This window comes from Notamacropus eugenii, chromosome 3 (genome assembly GCF_028372415.1).
Source record: "Notamacropus eugenii isolate mMacEug1 chromosome 3, mMacEug1.pri_v2, whole genome shotgun sequence".
NCBI lineage: Eukaryota > Metazoa > Chordata > Mammalia > Diprotodontia > Macropodidae > Notamacropus > Notamacropus eugenii.
In genome coordinates this window covers 9,421,618-9,438,417 of record NC_092874.1, presented here as the reverse complement: position 1 = coordinate 9,438,417, position 16,800 = coordinate 9,421,618, and the positions used below count along the sequence as shown (strand labels likewise).

Sequence of the window (16,800 nt, the reverse complement as noted above, 5' to 3'; positions counted from 1 at the left end):
AACTCAGCCGTTGCAAGGACTGAAACCATTCTGATTTTGGTCACTGGCCTGCAGTGCTCAGCCTTGCCACCCAGCAGGTCCATGGCTTAAGAGTAGCTCTGCATGCAGGTGAAGTGGAGGCAGGGCTGTCTGCCCAGGGCTGCCTACCACTCAGGAGGCCAGGTTGTCTGTGGGCTTTCAGTGCACAGGCAGAGCACTGCTGTAGTCATGCTTTTTCAAGGTTATATGAGCGTTGATGCCATGGTCTCTCCCTATCCGTATGTGCATATCTGGCCCTATAGCCCCGGATCCACTCCCTTTAACAACCTGTATCACAACTCAGTCATCTCCCATCATTCTACGACAGCCTAGTTCATATTCTCCCACAGGGGCTCCTTCCCCCTCCTCCTGATACTGAGGGGCTATCAGTGGAATCAAGGACTCCCCACCATTGTCCTTCATTCTCTAAAGGTGTTGAGCTGCTTATTTTCTTTGGATAACTTCCCACATTTCACTTTTTCTGTGGAATTCCTCATTTGTGATGTGTTCACTGTGTGGCTGCTGATCACTCTGTGCATCCCTCCCTCTCCTTTTGGATCATCTCTGACTTGAATTCTTCAAACTCTGGAGCGTTCTAAAGGGTATTTGAACAACCCCCAAATTTTTCCTGAAAATTAAAAAAAATATCCAATTTAATTCAAATATTTTAAAATAAATGAATTTTTTTTGAAGCTGGTATTTACATACATACATTTTACTTCTGACATCAGAAAGCTCACAATGTGATTTGTCCACTCACCATTTGATGCCTTTTTAGACCTAAACATCCTGGCACTAAATGTATAGTTGGTCCCTTAGAGCAGGCCCTGCCTTCTTTTTGTCTTTTTACCTGTAGGACTGTTTAGCTCAAAGCCAGCGACCTGGTGTGTCCTCAATCAATGCTTATTCATTCATTTTTTTTCCTTCATTCCATTCCTTATTTATAAAGGGAACACTGCGAGCCAGCTGACCTCCAAGGTCTCTCAGCTCTGACCCCATGATCCTCTTTCCTGTCTGGGAATCCCTTCTCTCACCAAGCATTTACTATGCACTGGTATCATGCAAGGCCCCTGCAACATAAAGACAAGAGTGACCAGAGTGAGACAGTTCTGGGTTCTGGGGGTGGGAGTAGGGGAGAGACCACAAAAGCTCTTGAATGAAATGAATCCAGTGATGGGGGAAAGCGGAAGGAGCTCATAGTCAGACTCCGCTGAAGTAGGCAGATTCAGGAAACTATTACTAATGCCACCTCCACCTAGGTGGCATAATGTATAGTGCTGGGCCTGGAACCAGCTTTAGACACTTGCTGTGTGATTTCGCTTAACCTCTGTTTGCTCATCTGTAAAATGGGGATAATAATAGCACCTCTCCCAGGGTTGTACTGAGGAGCAAATGAGATAATTGCAAATGCTTTGCAAACCTCAAAGCTTCATGTAAAGCTATTATCATCCAGCACTTGAATCTGAGGGTTGGGAGTGTCTGGCAACCTTTGCCTAGCACTTTACTCTTCAGCCGGATTAGGCTTTGTGTCGGCCTTCAAAGTCCCTGGGCCTCAGCTTCCTTAATTGGAAAAGGAGCGCGCTGGACGGGAAGCCCCCTAAGGCGATCCAACTTGTAGAGAGAAAGTGACATACAAAGGAGATACAAAGTAACTTCCGGAGAGTCCCCGCCGAGCTGGGGGGTTGGCCTTTTAGTCGTGGGGGGGCGAGTCTGGAAGTTGGTCTAGGGGAGAAACTAAGGCTTTTCCAGGATTCCGAGGCCGTCGGGCGTGAGGGGGGGGAGAGGAGGGGAGCGGCAGCCCCCGGCCCTCCCCGCCCACGCCAGGCGTGATTGACAGGTCCTGCTGCAGGCAGGCGGGCGCGGGCGTCTCTGTGGGTCACGGCGGCTGGCGCGGGCGGCCGGGCTCGGGCGGGCGCCTCGGTGGATCTTGCGCCTCCCGCCTCCCCCACGCGATCAGCACGCCATGGAGCGGGGGCCCACGCAGGACGGCGGCGGCGGCGGGGAGCTGAGGCCTGCGGGGCCCGGCCCGGCCTCCGGCTCCCCGGGGCTCCCCGTGGCGGCCGTGCTGCCGGCGGGGGGCTGCGGGGAACGGCTGGGAGGGCCCACGCCGAAGCAGTTCTGCCCCGTGCTCGGGAGGCCGCTCATCAGCTACACGCTGCAGGCTCTACAGAGGTAGGGACGGCGCGGCCGGCGGGGCCCCGGCGTGGGATCGCCTGCCGCCTTGCGCGCGTGCGTGAGGGCGGGGCCCCGCCTGCTCCTGGCCTCGCCCCTCCCCCTCGGTCCTCCTTCCTCCCCCCCCGCCCTTTCCCCAACCCCCCAACTCTGTCCCCTCCCCGCCCCCGCCAGCTGCCTCTCCCGGAGCGGGATGGGGGGCTGGCCCGGGACTCCAGGCCGAGGGGGCGAGGAATGCCCGCCCCCAGGGAAGAGACACCTGTTCGGGGGCCGCGCAACACCTGGAGGCCCTCCCCAGAGCTGGGGAGCCAGGGGACCCCGAGATGGGATTGGTGAGAAGTGGTGGCTGGGTTAGCTTTGGAGCTCTCTGATCCCGATTGGCCAGAAGGGCCCTGGGTGGCTGAAAGCAGGACCCCCGAACAGGAGCTTCCCCCCCACCCCCCCACCAGAAACTCCGCCCCCCCTCCCCCGCCCACGAGCCTGCTTTCTGGAAAGACTGCGTTTGTGAGAAGCAGGAAAAAGGCCCAGTACTTTTTTGCCCCTCCCCCCATCTTTCCTTAATTTACTACTGCAGCAAGACGTAAAAACAGGGAATCCTAAGTCCCAGCCCTGAGGCAGTCCCGGCTCCTCCATCTGCCCCGCTCTGGACCCCGAGCTGCTGCCCAGTGCACCATGGGAGGTGGCTTCTCATTGCCCCTAGTCTCCACGATCTTTCATGATTCTTCTTTGGAGAATATTGCACATAGACATGAACGCACCCAGGGCTTCCCGAGCGGCTGCCCCCCATTAGGAGCATGGCTTTGGGGGAAGCTTACTCAGGACCGAGTTTAAGTTTCAAATGATTTTTCTGATTTAAGAATAAGTGCTTACTATCTGTACCAAGTCCTGAAACAAGACTTGTTAAATTGTCTGATATTGTACAATTGGTAAATTTTACAATTTGGTATTAGACAATTCTGCCATCAGGCCTTGTGTACCCCAGACATGCTCATCTGTAAAATGTAAGGTATATAGTATGTTAATAGTAACACCACCTGCCTCGCAGGCTTGTGATGCTCAAATAAGATAATATTTGTAAAACACTTAGCTCCTTGGCTAGCATGTAGTAGACACTCTATATATTGTTATGATTATTGTAAATTTAAAATCTATCTAGGGAAGATGGTATTGTAAATAAGTAATAACCATCATTATATTAAAAGCTACATCTATTATGATAAGGTTTACAAAGGACGTTACATCTGTCATTTTCATTTCATTCTCAGAACAGTCCTGAGAAAGAAGTGCATTTATTATTATCCTCATGAGAAAGATGAGAGTTGTGAAATGATTTGCTGTCATATCATTTAGTATTGGTTTACTGCAGAATTTGAACTCACATCCTGACTCCAGGTCCATCGCTCTATCAGCTGTGCCTCCTAGCTGCCCCAAAATTAGCCTTAGGAAGAACACAGTAAAGCCCAGTGGAGCCAGCAGCATGGACTCAATGTGACTCCCCAGCCCCTATTTGCACTGGCAGCCCAGGTCCTAAGAGATGGACTGGCTACTACTCTGTTCAGGGTTCTAGAGTAATCTTGAAGAGTTTCTAATATTTCGAAAGCTGTTGCTCACCTGCTGCCACTGGTATGATCCCTTTTCCTTGGAGGGTTGGGGAGGATGATTGACTCAGCTAACACCTTCCCCCACATAGGTAATTGGGTGGCAGGAGAACACCTTGCTACTTGAAGTGAGTTCAAATCATCAGCCTCCAAAGAATTATATCCTAATCTACTGGAAGAGTTTAGAGATCTGAGCACAGGAGCACAACCCTTGTTGTGTGTGTGTTCTTCTGTTGCTGAAGAAGACCATGCCATCAGAAAAATAATGACGTGACTTGCACTTGACTTTGTTTTGAGTGAGGGAGGGCTGTGCAAGGTCACCAGCCTCACTTCTCCTCCAGAGCCATCTGAATCCAGTGACCAGATATTCATCAGGATGACTGGAGATGACCTAGGATGAGGCAATTGGGGTTGTGACTTGCTCAAGGTCACATAGCTAGTGAGTTTCAAGTGTCTGAGGTAATATTTGAACTCAGGTCCTCCTGACTCCTGCACTGGTGTTCTATCCACTGTACCACCTAGCTGCCCCAGCATAACTTCTAATCCTTGAAGTAATGGATTCCAGAGGTGCCCTAAGTCTAGGGATGGTAGGTAGGTGGCAAAGAGCATTGGACTTGGAGTCAGGAAGACTCCTCTTTCTGAGTTCAAATGTGGCCTCAGACACTTCCCAGCTGGGTGACCCCAGGTAAGTCACTTCACCCCATTTGCCTCATTTTCTTCATCTGTAGAATGAGCTGGAGAAGGAAATGGCAAACCACTTCAATGTCTTTGCCAAGAAAACCCCAAATGGCATCAGACACAATGGAACAAGAAGCCCAGAGACATCAAACACGGTTTCACTAAGAAATCTAGTAAATGGGTAACCTCATTGGAAAAGGTGAAGTTAGACCGGTGGGTCGGGGCAATGCACTGGCAAGAGAATTTCTGGATTTTAGCTAAACATTCCCCAGGTCTTTTGATGTAAGTCTTTTGAAACTGATAAAGGTGTAAGGGCTTCATGAGAGTACATTCAGGCAGATTTGTAGCCAATTGGACAAGCACATCTAAAGAGTTCACAGGATGGTTTGTGTTGTTGAGTTGTGTTGACTCTTTATGATTCTATTTGGGATTTTCTTGGCAGAGATCCTGGAGTGGTTTGCCTTTTCCTTCATTTTACAGATGAGGAAACTGAGGCAGACAGGGTGAAGCAACTTGCTCAGGGTCCCACAAATAGTAAGTGTCTGAGCTCAGTTTTGAGCTCAGATTCTAGGTCTGGGACTCTACCCATTGTTGTCCCATCCCCAGTATTGAAATGCTAATCTGGAGTTTGGAGGGTTAAGGTGGTCACTTCCCTAGAGAGGTTTTAGTTTCAGAAAAGGCTTTTGGAAAGGGTGGGAACCCATGTAAAGTTTGTGAAATATAATGGCTGTAAATGGGTTTTTTTGGTTTCAGTGGAATAGCAGATTCTTAGTGAAGGAACTCTCTATAATAATGCCAATTAGAATTTGAGAGTTGCCTGAGTGATTGGCCAAGGTCCAGGGTTCCACAACCAGTATGGTCTGAGAAAGGGCTTGAAGCTACGTCTTCCTGTTTCACAGGCCAGCTACCTCTCCACAGATGCAAGTGGTTTATAAAGATGAGAGGGATCCTGGAGGCGAGAGGCTTCTGGGAGGACTCCTGGGGGACAGTGTCTTCGAGCCTGGGGACAGGGGTGGAAGAAGGAATAAAGGTCCACAGATCTGGGTTCAAGTCTGGGTCTCCTCCGAACGCATTGGTGGCTCTCAGCTGACTTAGGGGAAGGCTTAGGGGAAGGACCTGGTTTAGGGGAAGGGCTCTTTTGATCCATTCCTTTTCTGTAAGGAGCAGATAGACCCTTCCAAACTTGCTTCTTCTAGTGTTTTTAATTCTACATCCCCCACCCCAGAAGGACAATGTGACACTTTCTGAAGATCTTGGGGTGGGGAGCAACATTTTAAAAGGATGATTTAAAAAATGCAGTGTTCGCATTTGGTGTTCAGTCTTTGCTGCTGGAGAGAAATTTTTCCTTTCTAAAGTCAATGTGATCCCCTTCTGTGGAGCTTTTATTGGAGAATGGTGGCAGTGACTGGTGGAGTATGTAAAAAGTACCACAACCTGGAATACTGAGTGGCTTTCCCAAGGCAGTGTTTCTCATTTTTAAAGGTTTATTTATCCTTTTTAAAATTTAATTTTATTTATCCCCTTTGTTTTTGTTGTTTTGGGATTTATCCCACTTTACTACTAAACAGTTTCATGGCAGAGAAAAATATTTAAGTCAAACTAGTGTCCCAGTGCCAGGGGATGCACTGTTTCATACCAGAGTCTCCAGCCTCTCTTCTAAGATGAGAAAAAAGTGCAGCATTGTCTGTGCTGCCCCCAAAACTGACCATTCCCCTCATCCTGTCTCCTCTGCCTTGGCATGTACCATGTGTGGGTCATCGTGTTTCTTGTCTGTCCTCTGCATCTGGTTTATATCTCTGTATTTCTCATATTTGTCACATCTCAGGACACAGTTTTATTTCTTAAAAGTCATGGCACCATTCAGGCTGGACCCACTTCAGTTCCAGGTTTTGGCTCTCACAAAAAGTGTTTTTATGAATATTTAGGGGCTAAGTTATGCTCTCCTCCCTTGTCTTTGACTCCCAGGGGTGCTATTTCATGATGAGATTGCACATCATGGGGAAGTGAGGTAGTATTAGTGGAAAGAAGCAGCACTGGGCTGGGAGTCAGGATGACCTGAATTCAAATAATGCCTGAGTCACAGGCTATATGATCCTGGGCAAGTCATTCAGCTGCCTGCCTCAGTTTCCTGATCTATAAAATGGGGAAAATGATAGCACTTATCTCACAGGATTGTGGTGGATCCAATAAGATAACATATATATAAACCTCAGAGTTCTATATAAATATTTAAATATTAGCCCTTACTGCTAATACTATTACTACTGCTGCTGCCACTACCACTACCACCACTACTACCACCGCTACCACCGCTACTACCACCGCTACCACCGCTACTACCACCGCTACCACCGCTACTACCACCTCTACCACCGCTACTGTCACCGCTACCACCGCTACTACCACCGCTACCACCGCTACTGTCACCGCTACCACCGCTACTACCACCACTACCACCGCTACTACCACCACCACTACCACTGCTACTACTACCACTACCACCTCTACTACCACCATCACTACTACTACTATCATAGGCACAATGGCAATTGCAGAAACTGACTAAGCCCATAATACCCTTCCATAATTAACCAAAAGTGAGAAGAGGGAACATGAGGTAGGCTTCCTGTAAATATTATCTAAATGAAAACCTTGTATATAGTTTATTTACTTAGAATCATTTCTAGGAGGTTGTACATGCTCAGACCATGTGATATGACTGAGGGAGAGAGTTTTGCAAACTTGAAAGATTGGTAAATATCTGTCATTCCTGTTGTTTTTGCTTGTGTTCCATTGACTTTGATCCCCCTCCGTAGACCCTTCCTTGTGGGCTGCCAGTCCCCTGATGGGCTCAGCTTTTACAGGCTTGTCTGGTAAAATGAGCCAACTGGGCCGGTTCCTTTTGTGGTCTGTGAGGTACAAAGTAAATTCCCTGAAGGCAGGGACTGTCCCCTTTTTATCTCCATGTTGCCAGTACTTTGTGCTGGGGCTGGTGCCTTAGGAACCCTCCATATGTTGAATTGGACACTTTTATTTGTGTGATTGTGATGACTGTGCACATTCTCCTGGTTCTGTTTACTTTGCTTTCTATCAGTACACATTCCTCTCCTATAATTTGTTCCTCCACCCTCCAAGCAATGGGCACATCCATCCCCCAGACAGTGGGCACACCCATCCCCCAAGCAGTGGGCACGTCCATCCCCAGGATGGTGGGCACATCCATCCCCAGGATGGTGGGCATGTCCATCCCCTGGACGGTGGGCACACCCATCCCCCAAGTAATGGACCCTTCCTTCGTTTCTAGTTCTCATAAAAAAAAAAAATGCTCCAAGGGCGATTTTGGCGCCAATTGAGCTTTCCTGTCTTTTACCTCCTCATGCTGTATTCCCAGTAATGGGGTCTTGAAGTCAAAGGATATGGACAGTTTAGCCCTTCGTATGATTCCAGATCATTTCTGGTTATGCTCCCAGGTAACATTTAGCTTGGACATCCTGAGCCTGTGTTGTGGTCTGTGTATCTGGTCACCTTGTCTGCCTGGATCTCAGAGAATTGATCAGGTGACAAACCTGGGCCAGTGGGTTTGGCTTCCTTTCTCATCTAGGTCATTCTTTCCTTTGATTTTCTCTTAATTAATAAAATGGACTGAGTCTTTCTCCTTTTCCTCTATGTGTCAGAGGCCTTATTAAAAATAGCTAGCATCTATATGAGGCTTTAAGGTTTTGTAGAGCACTTTGCCTTTGCCTTCTCATTTGAATTAAGATGCAGGCAGAAGAGGGAGGTCAGGGAACAGAAGGAGATTGGTGAAACCATCATGTAGACAGTCAGTATGTGAGGAAAGAGACATCAACAAATTTGGATGGATATGATCTCCATATGACTTTGCTTGTGCCTCAGAGCACTTATTCATCTGCAGTATGTCTCCTTGTCTTCTTTCTTTTAGGGTGAACTGGATAAAAGACATCGTTGTGGCTGTAACCAGTGAGAACATGGACACGATGATGGCTATCATCCAACGATACCAACATCAGCGAGTCACCCTGGTTGAAGCTGGTGCTACCCGCCATCAGTCCATTTTCAATGGGCTGAAGGCCTTGGCAGGAGACCACCCCCACTCCAAGCTGCGCACCCCCACAGTTGTGATCATCCATGATGCTGTGAGACCCTTTGTGGAGGAAGATGTCCTTGTGAAGGTAGTCACTGCTGCAAAAGATCATGGGGTAGGTGACTGTGTCCCAGTCTGATGAGATGATTTTAGGGCAGCAGGAGTTTCATAGAAGACTGAGAAGAAATGTCTGAGGCTAAAAGCAGTATATATGTTATCACTGGGACAAGGAAAGACTGTGGGGCTTGAACATACAAGAGTAGGGACATCTGGGGGAGACAAGTAGGGAAGGACCCCAAGGCAGCACCATTGCCCACTCAAATAAAGGGTAAGCAGTTATGGACATCTCCAAAGTGAGAGGGGGAAGGAATAGAGCCAGAACTTTCCCCATCTTGGATAAGATGGTTACCAGGCAGCAGTAGTGTTCTGTGCACTAGGGAGAAGACTCCCACATTCCTAGAACTGGGCTCATGGTTTTTACCGATTTTTCTTTGCTCCTGCCCAGCTAAATGAGTCGCCTCCCTTCTCCCATGGATTGTTCATTCATTCAACAAACATGTGCTTCTTATTTATTCATTCTTATTTATTTACTCAGAGGCAGCTCAAAGAAGGCCAGGGTTTGGAGTGACCCCTAGCAGACTGTGTCGGACTGACTTTCTCTTGTGATGTCCCAGGCAGGGAAGCAGTAGGAAAACTGGAGGATTTCAGCAGGGAAAATTCCAGAAAAGGAGAGGGCTTAGGAGGAGGGGGGGTGGGACAGAGCTACAGTGGAGAGAGCCTGTGGCAAGAGAGACTTGACCTTTGCACCTTGGAAGTTTTTTGTTTTTTGGCTACACCAAAAAATTCTGTAATTCTGAGGAGGCATCAAATAAGAGATTACTGGATGTTGTGCTGTATGTTATCTTGTTGAGTTTGATGGAGGGAGGCAGCTATGTGGGGCACTGGGTAGAGCTTTGGGCAAGAAGTCTGGAAGACCCTAGTTCAAATCTAGCCTCTGGTACTTACTAACTCTGTGACCCAGGCCAAGTCAATTGTGTGCCTCAGTTTCCACAGATGTAAAATGGGGATAATAATAGTACCTTCCAGGGTTGTTGGGAGGATCTAGCAAGATCTTTAAGTGTCTAGCATGCAGTAGGTGCTTAATGAGTGCTTGTTTCCCCTTCCCTCTCCACTCTTGTTACTGAATACTACAATAGATACTAAGAGTAGAAAGCCAGTGGTAAGCATTTGTCCTTTTGTGATCTCACAGCTCCCAGGCACAGGATGAGAGTGTGCCCCTTGGAGGCGGGGGACTTCCTTTTTTGGTCTCAAGCTTTCCTCTGGTGCCAGCTGCTGGAGCCCATGGGCCTCTTTGCAGAGGTAGATTTTTAAATCTACAAAATAAACTACACAGGATTGCAAAGGAAATTAACGGTTAATGAAAAAGACCTTTTTGCCCCCCATCAAGGCCATGGATCCCCTGGGATCTCTCCACAGTCTCCTTGTGGGGAGAAGGTCTGTGGACCCCAGGGTAGGAGCGCTTGTGTGACAGTCTCACTATTGTTCCACCAATCCAATCCCCTCCCATTTACAGATGAGGAAACTGAAGACCTGAGACAGAGAGTGACTTGGAAGTTTAGGGGGCATAGCCAGACTTTGAACCTAGCTCCTTCCTTGTGCTAGGCTGCCTGCCATGTTAGGGCACCCTTTGGAATAAATCAGCAATTTCAACCACTGCTTTATTGTGTTGAGCACTAAGGACATGTAAGGCTTCACAGGAACATGGTTAGAAAAAACCATGAACTTTGCAGTCAGAAGATTCGAATCCCATTTTTGGTGATCTGGGGAAAGTCCTCACAGTCCTCTCTCTAGGTTTAGGATGAGGGGGTGGGACTCAGTGGCCTTTCTCACCCCAGATATATGACCCTAACACAGAACTTCACCATCTTAGGGAGGGTTGAAAACCAATTATTTTCCTCATCCACCAGTCACTTCTGGAGTTCCCTCCAGAGCCAACCAAGTCCCTTGTCTTGGACAGCTCCATTTCCTCATGTTAATCAAAATGGCCTTGTAGGATTGTCACACTGTATTTTTGTCTTGAGTAAAGCCCATAAATTCTGCCTGAAGGAGTTGTCTGAAATTGTTCCTGATTCCATTAAGAAGGTCACTTCATTGCTCATTAGATCAGGCTTCTGAACTCTGGGCTCATCTTGAAACAATTCCTTTGATTGCTTGGGTTTCGACTCAGGGTCCCCAGTGACCATCTCCTGCCAATAGGTTTAGAACACTCTCCCTCCAAGGACTGTGAACAATAATGACAATAAAGGATGAAAATAATTAGTGGAAAATTCTGTTAGTGATTTGACTCCTTCCCTCTAGTCATATGGACAGTTTCCCATATGTTCTATGCCACTGATGGCTGAGTGGTGCAGAGGGAGGGTGATGGTGGGAGACAAGGATTCAACTCGAGATGGTGGCAGGCTCCGTGTTCCTCTTGTCCTCCTTCAGTTGGTTCCTTGTCCAGGACTCTTGACCCTGGGTCACTTCATTCTTGGTGCCTTCTTACCCCTTGCTCTTAGTCTGAGCTCTGCTCAAAGGTCCCTTTTCAGAAGGTTGTGTCAGTTAGTCTAAGGTGTGCCTGGCTCTGTGCCCCTAAGTGCTGGGGATACAAAGGGAGGCAAAAGACAGTCCCTACCCTCAAGAAACTCCCAGTCTAATGGAGGAGTGGCCTGTAAGCAACTCTGAACAAACAAGCTACAAAAAAGATTAATTGGACCTAATGCACAGAGGGAAGGGCACAGCATTAAGGGATATTAGAGGAAGCTTCCTGAGACTAGTAAGGATTCTGGAAGCTTCCATGGACCAGCGCTGGAGATCATAGACCTGACTGGCCTTTTGTAGAGCAGTCTTTAAAGAGAGAAAGATGTGTAGAGTGGAAGGTTCCCTACAATTAGAATCAGAGGATTTGGATTTGGATCAATGTTGAGAGGGACCTGTCACCCCATCTGTAACATCTCCAACCAGTGCCCATTCTGCCGCTACTGGTTTGTGTGCAATTGCTACTTGTGTGACCTGGGTAAGGTCATCAAACTTTAATGTTCTCTCTAAAGATGGTTATTCCCCTTTCTGGGCCTTAGTTATTTCATTTGTAAAGTGAAAGGGTTTGATGAGGTGGTTCCTAAATTCCTTTCCAGTCTTAATTTCTTACATTGTAACTTTCCTGGGTACAATGTACCCTTAACCTGAGTAAGCAGCTTAGCTTCTTTTGGACTTGGTTTCCTCATTTTCCTATTGAAGGATTAGGAAGAGGATTCAGACTTATTCTCTGTGGTACCAGAGAGAAAAAAGTAGGAGCAGTGGATGGAAATCACTAAATACTTGATACTTCCCAGTGATCAGCACTATTCCAAGGGACAGCAGATTGCATAGGGGGGTGGTGGCAGATTCCTGAGGCAGTTTTTGTGAAGCACTGAGCACAGTGCCTGGCACATATTAGTTGCTGTACGAATGTCTGATAACGTCATCCTCCTCATTTCTTCTCATCAAAGGCCTTTGATTGAAGGCTGGATGATGACAAGTTGGTTGCATTGTAGGGGAGATCCTTGTTCCACTGACCTTGAAGAGCCCTGAGGTTCCTGCCCATTTGAAAGAGCTGTGATTCTGGGAGGGGCCTCCGGAAAGGTCCCTGGCAATGCTAGTGTGCTGTGCCTTTACTTGCTGTGCCTATCTTAGCTCTCTGTGAAGTCCTGGCCACATAATAAGGAGGTTTATTATAATTAGAAATGAAAGCAGTGCAGTACCAAGCATCACCTTTACTTGGAATCAAGAGAGTAGAAAGTGAATTCCCTTGTGTCTTAAGAACTTGGGCTGTGGACTTGCCTGGAATCAGGAGGTCAGCATTCTGGCTATGGCCAATTGTGTGACCTCAGGTAGACCACTATACCTCTCTGGGCCTTGGTTTGCTTGTCCATAAAATGGGTTGAAGAGGGCAGAGAAATGACAGAGATGATCACCAGAGTCTCTTCTGGCTGCCACATTTTGTGAATGGATTTGCATGGTTTGCAAGTCTAGTATCAGCCAGGCACGTGACCTGTCTCCCCAAATGAGAATGCAGTCTTGGGTGGCATGAATAGAAGAGAGGTCACTGACTCAAGACTCTACTTTCCAGCACACATCTGAAATATCAGTCAGCTTTCTTATTTTCCTCCCCCCTACATATTCTCAAGGAGATCAGAGCAAGGCAAATGGCCACATTCCTCTTAGCTTGGCTCCTTCTGAGATCCCAAGGATTCCAGCTTTTCCTTGGATTGGTCCCAGTCATGTAGCTCTAGGTTCATTTTTTCTTTCTTTTTTTGGATGGTCAATGAAATCGACTGTTTTCCTTTCTCTGTGCCATAGGACGTTGCTTTTAAATGTGGTCACAGTATTGTCACTCATCCCCTAAAAAAATAGAATTTGGATCACAGCTCCAGCCGAATTTAGTCCATAAGGAAGATGTTTTGCCTTCTCTGTGTATACAAATTTAGAGAGTTCATGAAATCAAGCTTTCCACCTGGGTCTTCCTCTCCTGTCAAGGTCATTTATTCAACGAACGTAAGGGCAGTATATGCTGTGTGGCAGGGCCTGCACCAGGGGCCCAGCTTACTGTATTTGTGTACAGCTTTACAGTTTTCATGGTGGTACAGTGAATAGCGCACTGGGGCTTGGAATCAGGAAGACTCCTCTTCCAGAATTCAAATCTGATCTGGGACACTTACTAGCTGTGTGACCCTGGTCAAGTCACTTCACCCCGTTTGACTCAATTTCCTCATCTATAAAATGAACTGGAGAAGGACATGGCAAAACCCCTCCAGAATCTCTGCCAAGGAAACCCCAAAAGGGGTCACAAAGAGTCAAACACAACAGAAAAGGAGGAAGAAGAAGAAACAGTGATGCCAAGTTTGTGCTGCTGTTTCAAATACTGCAGTCAAGGTTTAAGCAAGATGGTTTGCCCTTAGTACCCACAGTAAATGATACTGTATTTGAATTTCCTATGTGGATGATATTTCATGGTGTGGACCCAGGCTTACTTTACCCATAATCTGAGTGTAATTACTTAGGAAAACAAATAATTGTTGCCATTTCTGCAGTTAAGAACCGTTACAGTTCATGAATTTGCTTCTTGAATACCCTGCCCTGTGTTTGCCTGCTGGTTAAAATAAAGCCTTACCTTGGACTTCTCAGAATATGTGTTTGTTGGTGAAGAGATCAAAAGTCCTTATTCGGGCAGCAGCCTGTCCAGTAATGCCCAGCACCCTGAGGAGCCATTGGCCTGAGGCTTCATTATTTGTGTGGGCATGTTCACCACCAGACATGGGAAGCATCACACCCAGGGGGAGAGAAGTGAGATGCTGTGGCAGAGAGAACTGGGTCCAGAGCTTCAGTCTAACTTCTGATGCTCACTCTTGGTTGATTGTTGGGTCTCAACTGTTTCATCTGTCAAAGGAGAGGGTAAGACTAGAGGATCATGGGAGGCACATGGGGTAGTAGAGACAGTCAGACTAGACTAGTCAGTAGAGGGTCATGGGAGGCATGTTGCAGAGGTGGAGATGCCAGCTCTGGAGTCAGAGAACCTCGGTTCAAACCTTTCCTCTGACAATTATTACATTTGAGAACAATTCCTTTGACTTTTCTGGCCCTCAGTATTCCTTTCTATAAAATGAGGGGGTTAGCCCATTTCATGTCTGAGGTCTGGTCCAGTTCTGCTTCTCCCTTCAAAGGCAGAGTGTGAATGTGTGGGTGTATGTGATCAACCTCTTGTCTTTCAAAAGAGCAAGGTTTGATGCATCTATTAATGAGGCGAAGTTACCATCAGAACACAGAGCGGGAGGAACTGCCTGCTGGGACAGTAAGGGCCAAGGAAATGCCTGAAAAACTTTGGCTTTTCCTAGAAATTAGAACGAGGCCTGGAGACAGCCAGCGTTTCATGTCATTGTTGATTCCCATCTCAAAGACTCCAAAGACGTCTCCAATTTCCCGAATTATGTAATGTGTCAATGAAGTCTCGTAAATGCCCATTAGTTCACTCTTGCTTTTGTGAATAGCTCTGTCCACATTGCTCCAGGCTCTTTCCCAACATTCTTTTTCATGAGTGAACTCCCTTGGGAGTGGGCTTTTTAATGGTCACTGATTTCAAATACAATGGAAAATCTTCTGTTTCCCCTTGCAGTCCTGGTTGGTTGTGCCTTGGGTCTGGCTCCTGGACATCCTGACAGATCCCTGACAGTGTTTCTTTAGGGGAGCCTGCTAGAAGGACAACCAATTCGAGGTGGTTTTCCGTAACATCAGAAGGGCAGACAGGTCTTTTCCCAAGCTCTCAGGGTGCAAACTATCACCTGCTGTGTCTCTTTTTCTTCCATAGGCAGCGGGAGCTATCCGTCCTCTCGTATCCACAGTTATTTCTCCATCTGCAGATGGTTATTTAGACCAGTCATTAGACCGGTCCAGGCACCGAGCCAGTGAAATGCCACAGGCTTTCTTGTTTGATGTGATCTACAGAGCCTATTGTCAGGTAAGAAGTGAAGGCTTTCAGTGGGATGTGCTTGGTTTTTGTCTGTTGAAGAAAACTTTATTAAAAACCACAGACTGACCTTTTTTAAACAAAAATTGGCAAACCACCTTGGAGCTGAGATGGTATTACTCTAGGCCAACTTTCTGTTCTTTACACATAAAAATATTTTTTTACCCTAGACTTTTAAAGACAATTCTTGTCTCTTCAAAGTTAGCAGTGATCGCTTAGTTGCCAAATCCAGTGGCCTTTTCTCAGTCCTCATTCCCCTTGACCTCTTTGCAGCCACCAACATTACTGGTCACTTTCTCCTCCTTCAGGACATTCCCCCCTCTCCTGGTTCTCCTCCCAGCTCTCTGACCGCTCTGTCTCCGTTGCCAGATCCTTCTCCAGACCATGCCCTCTAACTGTAGAGGTCCCTCATGGTTCCATTCTGGGCTCTCTGCTCTTCTCCTTCTATACTACTTTACTTGGTGAGCTCATCAGTTTCTGTGGATTTATTGACCATGTCTGTGCTCATTGTTCTCCACACACATCTGGCCCCAGCCTACTGGCCTCCAATCTCACATCTCCAGCTGCCTTTCAGACATCTCCACCTGAATGCTCCATATGTCCAAAATGGAGCCCATCCTCTTTCTCCCTAAGTCCCTGCCTCCTCCTACCTTCCCAGTTATTATAGATGCTAACACCATCCTCCTCTGCCCTCAGGCTCACAGGGAGAAGCTATCTTGACTCCTCACTCTCTTTCATCCCCCATGTCCCACCTGTTGCCCAAGCCTGTTGAGTTCACTTCTGTGGCATCTCTTGAATACACCTCCTTTTGTCCTCTGACACTGCCCTCATCACCTCACACCTGGGCCATTGCAAGAGCTGCTGGGGGTGGGACAGAAGGTATGGAGGCAGGTGGGACCCGCCTCAAGTCTGTCCCCACTCCATCCACCTTTCAGCTACTAATGAGATATTCCTAAAGCAAAGCTCTGATCCCATAACCCTTGTACTCTGTAAATTCCAGTGGCTCCCTGTCATCTGCAGGATCCAATATAAAACACTCTGTTGGCGCATAAAGCTCTTCATAGTCTACAGCCCTCCTCCATTTGCAGTGTTATACCTTACGCCCACCCCCACCCCTTCTGTGTGTTGAGAACCAGTAACATTGACCTTCTGTTCCTTACCCAAGACTCTCCATTTCCTGACTTCAGGCATTTTCCCTGGCTGTCCCCAGACCTGGAATCCTCCTCATTTCTATCTCCTGGCTTTCTTAGCTTCCTTTAAGGGTTGATCCAAGTCTCACTTGCTAGAGGAAGCCTTTCTGATCCCCTTCATTCTAGCATATTCCCTCTGTTGATTATCTCGAACTCCATCCTGTGTCTGGCTTGTTTGTATGTGGTTGTTTGCATGTTCTTTCCCATCACACTGGGAGTCCTCTTAGGGCCTTTCTTTGTGTTCCTCCTGCTTACAGCTGTGCCTGACACATAGGAGGGGCTTAAAAGTGTTTATTGATTGACTAACTGTGCCTTGGTGCATTTCATTTAATTGAGAACTTGGCAGGCCCTTGCGTATGAAGAGAAAAGCAAGTTATTCTCTGGCCTCTGGGAATCTCATCGGAGATGCAGGAAGCCATGACACTTGGCACCTCTGGGCGAGTTCTTCTTCTTCCTTTGGCTTTGCGTGCATAGCAGGGACAGGACTGGTAGTTGGAGGGCCAG

At 47.3% G+C, this 16,800-nt stretch overlaps 1 protein-coding gene across 3 annotated transcripts in view; it reads left to right on the top strand.

Moving 5' to 3' along the window:
* Positions 1-1,888: 1,888 nt before the first annotated feature.
* CRPPA (CDP-L-ribitol pyrophosphorylase A) overlaps positions 1,889-16,800 on the top strand; it is a 278,128-nt gene continuing 263,216 nt past the window's right edge. Inside the window, exons 1-3 of one of the 3 annotated variants that reach the window (XM_072650822.1) lie at positions 1,889-2,190; positions 8,407-8,683; positions 14,948-15,097. In XM_072650822.1, the coding sequence (XP_072506923.1) occupies positions 1,982-2,190; positions 8,407-8,683; positions 14,948-15,097 (636 nt within the window). In that variant the 5' untranslated portion in view covers positions 1,889-1,981. Of the gene's footprint in view, positions 2,191-2,362; positions 2,523-8,406; positions 8,684-14,947; positions 15,098-16,800 lie in introns of those variants that run through there. The other 2 variants (XM_072650821.1, XM_072650823.1) reach the window with 2 other exon arrangements.